Genomic DNA, 8,191 nt, shown 5'->3' with positions numbered 1-8,191 from the left:
TCTGCTGATTTTATTACAGTTGTTTGTCAGCAGGTGGCAGTGTCTGATCTGCTGTAGCACTTCAGTGTTCTCGTCCCTCATTGCCAGAGCCATTAATTGGCGCCACTGTCAAGTAAACAAGCTCTGGTTTCCAACATCTAAATGTGTAACATTTCCTATTTTGAAATTAATCCACCTATATAATAATCTTATTTTTTTGGTAACTCCCTAAACAGCATGTTGGTATACACTTTGGAAAGTTAGAGATTGCTGTCTTAGAGACATGTATTTCTGTGCAATATTCAGTGAGCCACTGAATTGCAGCAACTTCATGAAATCTGAATGCATTCTCTCCTCTCTCTCTCTCTCTCTCTCTCTCTCTCTCTCTCTCTCTCTCTCTCTCTCTCTCTCTCTCTCTCTCTCTCTCTCTCTCTCTCTCTCTCCACAGACATATTTAATAAATGCAAAGGGGATCTGTTGGAGGTTAAGGACAGCCAGTGTAAAACCAAACCCTCCATTTTAGAAAATCTAGTCTTCTTTGTTGAGGTGAGTTTCTCTCTTATTTTGCTTTTTGGAAACAGAAGAAAACTGAATCCTAATAGAACAGTCTTTAATCATGTTTAATCAAAGACCACAATAATGGGGAACTTGAGCATTTGTAAATCCCTAACCAGAGATGGAAATAAGACTTGCAGAGCAGTTTCACCCATTCCAGATTTCAACATGTTCTTGATTAGCCCCAATGTATTGGTAACAAGTTCAGGTGACCTATTGAACTCCAAGTAGAACCAGGAATGGATCAAAGTGCTATGCTAACAGAGGCATGGTTTGTCTTGCAGTCCACACCAGGCTTTCCCTTTTGTATACATAGCATATCTCTGATTGGAGGACAGAATGGATTCAGTGGGTCTTGTTTGTAGCATGTTGTCAGTAGGGCCATTCTGTTTCTAACGTCAGGCTGCCATGCTGTGTTTTCTTCCAGACCATCTCCATTGTCCTGTGGGTGTCGAGTTACTGTGCTAATGTTCTTCGGCCTCTGAAGTCCAATTTACAGAAAAAGAAGAAGAAGAAAAAGGAGACCAATACAGCAACGGTACTGCAGGATTCTCAGGGACTGCTTGAATGTTACTGGTTTGACTCTGCTGTTACCTTCTGAACAGTATATGTACTGAGCCAAACAAGATATTGGATCTTCTTAGCACATTCATCATGAGGTCGTTTCTAAAGAGGCCACTTGTGTTTTAATGTGGAGTCCTGTTCTGGATAGCACTGTGTTTTCTGGTAGCCACATGGCATAATCGTGGGGGCAAAATATATTTTTTATCACTTTAAAACACCGCCATGAAAGTCAAACTTGGATGACATTGAAGAAGGCATTAGTCAAATCTTTTGTCTACCTATCTTTGGCACAGATTATATATTTTGTATTTATTTTTTTAAAAAGTGCCAGGGGATTTCCGTGCTTTGTGTCCACCACTCCCATAAAGCATAACAGATAGGTGGTTGATGCAATACAGGGTGATTTCCTCAGTGCTCTAAAACCCCATTAAAAAAAAAAAAGTTTTTTCCAGGTATTTATGATTAACTTGCAAACCTCTGATGTAGCCGTAAACTAAATGACAGTATTAAGTGAGGTTGAAACATGTACTTTCTGAAGGATTTTATTTCCATCCACAGCCTCCTGTGTTTACCCGTTACCAGGAATATGTTGCATCGCTACAGACTTTAATCTCTGAGGTTCTTGATCACATTAAAGGGCTGGAAATTACTCTCACTGCACTGAAGCTTGAAAGCCTGTCTCTGGAGGACAGCGCACTGTCTGAGGTAAGATCCTCCTAACAGTTCATCCTGCAGCACCTTCTTAGATTGAAAGTGTTTTCACGTATTTAGGAAGGTGGATTGCCTTAAGACAAAAATATCAGCCCTCTAGTAAAGGTTTTTGATGTAAATTGATCACAATCATGCAAAAGAGCATCTATGCAAGCAAGCGTCTTAACCACTATGGGTACACAGCTTTTAACCTCATCGATACGGCACGAAATCTGGAACGGCACTGCTTCTCACAACACTGCCTCTTGCTCTTTCCCATGTAACCTTGTCTAAGGTAACTTGTGTGTGATGTCAGACTGCTAGGGGTGGGGTCGTATGTAAGTGGGGGTCTTGGTTTGCCATCAGATATGGTTTGAGACCCCTGCTTTAGACTTCAAGGCTCCGGGTGTTTAACAGAAGGCATTCAACTCATGAAAGATGATTAAACAGGGTTTTTGTTTATTTTTTATTACTGTATAGAAGTTTGACCTTAATCCCACACAAATAGCCTTTTGTCAACACTTATTTCTGCACCGATGGCTGTTGTAAATATTCATGGCTAAATGTACTATCGTAACTGATGAGGTCGTCTCCTCATGGCTTTTTTCTAATTGGCTGTAAAAGTTTCCCTTGATTGTGCAGATGTATTCTGCAAAAGACCTTGTCGAATCATCCCACATAATAAGCAGAGACATTGACTAATGCAGCTTGACTGAGTGAGCTGTTGAAGGGGAAGCCCTCTTCTGATTTTGATGGAGATGTGCATTGACATAATGGCGTAATTAGCCAGCTTTGTTATCCTCTGTTCCTTAACCAATACCAACGAACACGTCCTACTTTCATTTTGAGATATAGATGGAGAATTTGATATGGTTAGCACAAATATTTAAGGACTCTTATTGCTGTTGAAGGGTAGATGCAATATACAGTAGATGGTGTTCATGCCCTCTGATACTGAATTTGGTATGTCTGCAGATATTTATGCTGTTAACACACTTGTTCTGTATATAAAAGGTATTGTATTACACACACACATTGCTCTCTGTATTCTCTCTCGCATCAGAACATAATCTCTTTGAAAAAGTGTTGTTAATCTGGATTTTCATATTGACCTCTGTTAAACATGCAGGTATAAAATATCAGTTTAAAGCTCTTCACTGTATGAATTGGGTTGAGTGATAACTACCGCAACATTTTCATAGGGTATAGTAAATGTTTTAAAGCTCAAGTGAATATCAACACATTATAATACGCATAGCCATTGTGATTTGTTACTATAAAATAAGTAGTTCTGGTAAGCCGTTCTACAGTATGTAGTGGAGTTTATTTGTGAAGGATTACAGGAAGCGCTCTGTACAAACAGCCCAGACCAGTTCTACTTCGTTGTAAATGTCAGCCAGCACAACCCACACTGCTTCAATAGCGTTTTAACCCATCAACTGAAAACTGTGGTTTTGGTAAAGCTAGGCAGCAGTCCGAATGTATCTCTTATACTTCCACAGTGTGAGTGAGAAGAGGGCTGGATCGCTTCTCTCCTAACAGAAACACAATGCCACTTACTGCCCTGATATATCTAGAATGTGAATATTACATCATTTTCACCCTTCCTTTGGCGATAATGCCCATTAAATCAAAAGGGGTTTTAAAAGACCTACGTGCAGAAAGCTCGCTATATTACGTTGACTTGTTTGAAGAGATTGTGCTTCATGGTAAGTGTTTTTAAAGTAAGGTAGAGAGGGGGTTGTCCACAGACAGCTGTCAGGAGCCAGGGTGCTTGCCATGTTGTGCCCCCTTCTTTCATTCTGAACATAGCTGCTGTAAAGATGGCAAGAGACCTGCTCCCCTGCCAGGTGCCCAGCGGCTGCATTCACCTCTTGGGCAAGATTTGAAGTCTGAATTCATCGAAAGGTTAAAGTGAATCTCCCTTTAGCTGCTTCTGCCATTTGTGCTTCTCACTGCTGTCAATACTCCTAACAAAGTGAACCCACTAATTAGGGAGTTTTATTATTGTTTTTAGTAATAGTAGTAGTAGTATTGACAGATGTCTTAATCCAAGGCGACTTACAGGTGTTACAGGGCACTACAGCGCTACAATGCAAGATTCATATTTAAATACAGTATAGGCTACAGTAAGTACAAATAATACTACTAAAATACAATAAGAACTAGGATGCAACAAGTTATATCTACAATGACATATTAGTAGTGCAATAGCTGAGGATCCAGTAGGTCAGGCAAGTCCAGTGCATGGTAGGAGGGTCAGAGCAAGAGAACTACATGTATTTAATGATGTTGTTGATTCACCTTTAAAAATCGTGCACAGTGTCTGGAAACTATCTCCAGCAATATATGCAGATGGGGGAGCGGGCAATACATACTTCTGTGCAGGTATCTGATTTACAGAATGTGATTTATCCTGTTAAGGTGCATACTGTTCATCATTGCTATTGTCAAATAAGCAGGGACTCCTCCTAAGGAATTGCTATGATGGTGCCTCTCACCTTTTGTCAAGACACTTCCTTCATACCTGGAGTTTACAAATGCAAATTCCCTCCCTTGTAGTTGTATTAATGCTAGAATCTGTGTTTTGCTTCTAATCTCCACTCTTTCCCAGCACACGCCATCACTGTTTGCAAGCAACGTCAATGAATTCACCTTGCAAACTCAGTGTAAAACTAAGCAGTAAAGTCTCAAATAGATAATTGCCTACCATCAAACAGTCAGATATATCATACTGATATGAAAGAAGGACTGATTGATAGCAAAAAAAGAACGACAGAATAACTTAATACCACTTCATTTACCAAAATGAAAATAATTTATTATGGATGCAGAAAAAACACTAACAATATGCTGTGCAGCGTCACCGTAGAAATCTGTCTGTGTGAACTTCATGTTTTTATTCCATTAGGATCCTAGACAAAGGGGGAGTACATAAATATAATATGTTTTTGTGTAAAAGATAAAAAATAACAGACATTATCTGAAGTCAAATAAACTGAAGCACAATCTCATAAATGCGTCATTGTATGTTGAAAAAGACATGGAAATAGAAAAAATATAATCTAGCTAGAAAAAATAAGTCAATCATTTTTTTTATTTTTATTTTGTATTTTCATTCTTTGTTATTTGTGGGATATCAGACAACGTCCGTTAGGTAAACTGTTCCCCCACTACTACCACTAGTTGAATGAAAGTTGATTTGAGTTTGTTTCAAGGACTCGAATGATAGACTCGGGACTCGAGGTTTGGAGGACTCGACTACAAGTCTGCTACTAGACGTGATTATGTACAGTAGATCCTGGGGATTATTAGAGTTATACAAACAATAAATGCAGTGTCGATACTTTTCAATCAAAGTCAAGGCTTAATAATGCATTTACTGAAACAGCTGTGTTTGTCCCAGTCTTGTAGAGCTTAGTCTGGCTGAATGTTTTGATGCTCAACCGTGCATAGAATTCTGATCATGTGGGATTGTGTCACATTATATACATTGGAATCCATCATTCATCTGGTCTGATGAATCGATTTAATAGACCAAGATTAAAGGCCCTACTGAAGCTGAGACCAGTAATGTCATGTTTACAGCCTCTTCCCATCGTCCCTTGTTTTTCCAGGCTGAGAGGAAGTTTACAAAGGCCGTCAGAGGGAAGGTTCAGAGCAGCTACCAGCATTCCCTGCAGGAAGTTGGTGAGCTCCTCAAGAAGAGATTGGACACCCTGAAAAGCCTGAAGATCTGATTGGCTCCAGCAAGCTGACCTGAGTGATCCTCAATGCCAGTCTGTCTACCTGCGAAATCCTGAACTTCCTCCTTGAACGCATGAAGGACATGTCATCTTAAAAACCGTTTTTAGAATAACTACTCCAAATAAATTATTGTACATAAACTCCACAGGAAACAAACAAAAAAAAGCTCCTGCACTGGGCCGCTTAACTTTTTTTTTTTTTTTTTCAATACATAGGTATGAGCATATACCAACACACTGTATACAACCCTATCTCCACGAACCTTCAGCATCTCTGGGGGTGGCAAGTACAGTTAGAAGCTTTTGTATAGTCCTGTATGTAGGGTGACTAGCAAAGAGCCTTCATCCATTGAAAGGCGTTTAATTTATTGACTCAAAGAAAAGAGTGACTCGTTACTCTGGAGCTTAGAATGAACTTTTTTTTAATTTGTAGGAGCTTGCAGAAAATTTAAGCTGGACCAGCAACAACGCGAACCACGACACAACCACACACTAGCACTGCAGGGCATGGACATGAACGGTTACAGCACCAAAAGGGTCTTCAAATTGGAAGGATCAAAATACACCATATCAGCTGATGACCTTTCATAGGCTGTCAGTTTGTTCAAACTTCCAGAAACAGATCCAGCTTCTGTAAGGTTTTTGTTTCTACATTTTTCCTGGAACTTGGTTTCCATGAACATAAAAATGTGCACAGTGTAATAACGGTGCCTGTCACAGAATGATAAATATCATTGCCCGAACTGGGAGGATTTTAATATGTAGGTGACCAGTTTTCCAACCAAGGGGCCTGAACAAGGCAACTACTGAAATACATGTGTGAGGCTGGGTTTAATTATAGTAACTTCCCTTCTCTTTGTCATATCAACGTACTTTTTAAACACAACAGACCTGAAAGATGTCTTGGACAAATAGCGACAGACAAAATAATTAGGGGGCACAGGTAGATAACCTCTGTACCTCGACCAATTAAAATTACAGTTCACACTTTCTTATTGACTAGTCAGACCTCTCCTGCTGCAGTCGTGTAGGTCACAAGGGCTTCTGGGTACTGTGGGGATTGCAAACTAGACCCTTAAGTCTACCTGGAGATGGCAGTGGGTCCTGCAGGCTGTATTGCCAGGATCATTGGTCTAGACCAGTGGTTTTCAACCCAGGTCCTAAGAAACCAGAACTAATAGCTTAATGTGTATTATTTTCAGCTCTTAGACAGTTGGAGATGTCAGCTATAAAAGGTTATAAATAAAATCACTGGTCTAGACTAAGAAGTTTTATAGTTTTAAAACATCAGATTCTATTTTAAAACTGAATTTTACCATTTCATTTCAGTATAAGTGGCTTGCAAGAGGCCAGAGGCTTTATTTATTGTATTGACATGATCCTTCTTGTTTTTACCATGTTATGCCCTGCTGTCCAAAATGAAATCTAGTTCTAGTAATAATGTGGTGTGTGTCTGAGAGTGTGTGTTTAAACTGTTGCACTCGTCCATTGATGACATCATGATGATGATAATAAAAAGCTCCAGAAATAAAATATTTTAGTCCTGTCTTGGTAAGATCATTAATTCAATATACAAAAAAACATATTCACAAAAGTTCTGATTTCTGACCAGCATTGTCTGATGAAACTTGTATTTAAAAATGGCTGACAATCTTTGTAACATTGTCATCTGCTCTAAATAAATTTTGTTAGAAACACTGGAATAGACAAGATTTCTTTCTTTTCTAGTACTTGCCGGGTGAGTTGAAGTTTATGGCCCGTCCAAACCTGTCAAGAAAATAACTTTACAAGTATTCAACACATATATAAAAGTGGAAGTAGTTCTGTGAATGACATATTATTAGCAATTAATTTTGATCTCGCTGCCAGGAACTAATACAAACAAAAATCATGTCATGATCAGACCACCAGGGAAACTTCCTGCTCCAATTTAAAAACATGTTTGAGGTGTTTTTCTGCTCATCACAGCTGTGCTGATGGAAATTCCAGCTACTGAGAGACGGGAACTGAAAAATATTGTCTTACTAGATTAAGAGGAGTAGACAAACGATTTGAGAAAGGGCTTTTTTTATTTGATGTGTTGCACTAGCTTAACCAGCTCCTCAACCAACACCCAGTCTCCTGAACCAGCATGACCAGCTGAAAACCATCAGCTCTGACTAGCTTACACCAGTGCTGGGATTTCCATCGGGGTGTAGATGATTGTAGCACCAGTACAGCCTGATTTTTAATGCTGTATTGAAAACAGATTGACTGTGTTGGGCTATACTGGCTAAAAGGAACAAAACAATCATTGTGTAAAAGGGAAGCAGAAGCAGAAACCGGAACATTTCACAAGTCTGTAAGAACACAAAATCCGTGTGTGTTTACAAAAGGACGGCTTTTCCTATTGTCTACCGGACGCTGCCTGAGCAGGTGGGAAATTCTGAAAGCATGTTGGGACAAAGGCAACTGTGACCCTTAACCCTGATCCCACACTGCCTATTAGGAGTCATCCTATTAGTGAACTGCAATTTAAAACTGCAGCAATAATCTGAAGATTGATTAAAGATCCAGAGATTGTTTCCACTGGAACTGTAACGTCCACGAAGTAGATCAGAGGACCTGGGTTTAAAGCTTTATCTCAATGCCCCTAAACACCATGCTGAGCCACTGAT

General features: G+C 39.5%; 1 protein-coding gene across 4 annotated transcripts in view; it reads left to right on the top strand.

The window, feature by feature from the left end:
• LOC117428367 (N-alpha-acetyltransferase 25, NatB auxiliary subunit-like) overlaps positions 1-7,067 on the top strand; it is an 18,715-nt gene extending 11,648 nt beyond the window's left edge. For all 4 annotated transcript variants that reach the window (XM_058994704.1, XM_058994703.1, XM_058994706.1 and 1 more), the window contains exons 21-24: positions 428-525; positions 962-1,072; positions 1,657-1,803; positions 5,406-7,067. In XM_058994704.1, the coding sequence (XP_058850687.1) occupies positions 428-525; positions 962-1,072; positions 1,657-1,803; positions 5,406-5,528 (479 nt within the window). In that variant the 3' untranslated portion in view covers positions 5,529-7,067. The remainder of the gene's footprint in view (positions 1-427; positions 526-961; positions 1,073-1,656; positions 1,804-5,405) is intronic.
• Positions 7,068-8,191: the final 1,124 nt, after the last annotated feature.

Source organism: Acipenser ruthenus, chromosome 21, assembly GCF_902713425.1.
Source record: "Acipenser ruthenus chromosome 21, fAciRut3.2 maternal haplotype, whole genome shotgun sequence".
Taxonomy (NCBI): domain Eukaryota; kingdom Metazoa; phylum Chordata; class Actinopteri; order Acipenseriformes; family Acipenseridae; genus Acipenser; species Acipenser ruthenus.
Note: the sequence above shows the minus strand (reverse complement) of the source record. Positions and strands in the feature narration are given on the sequence as shown.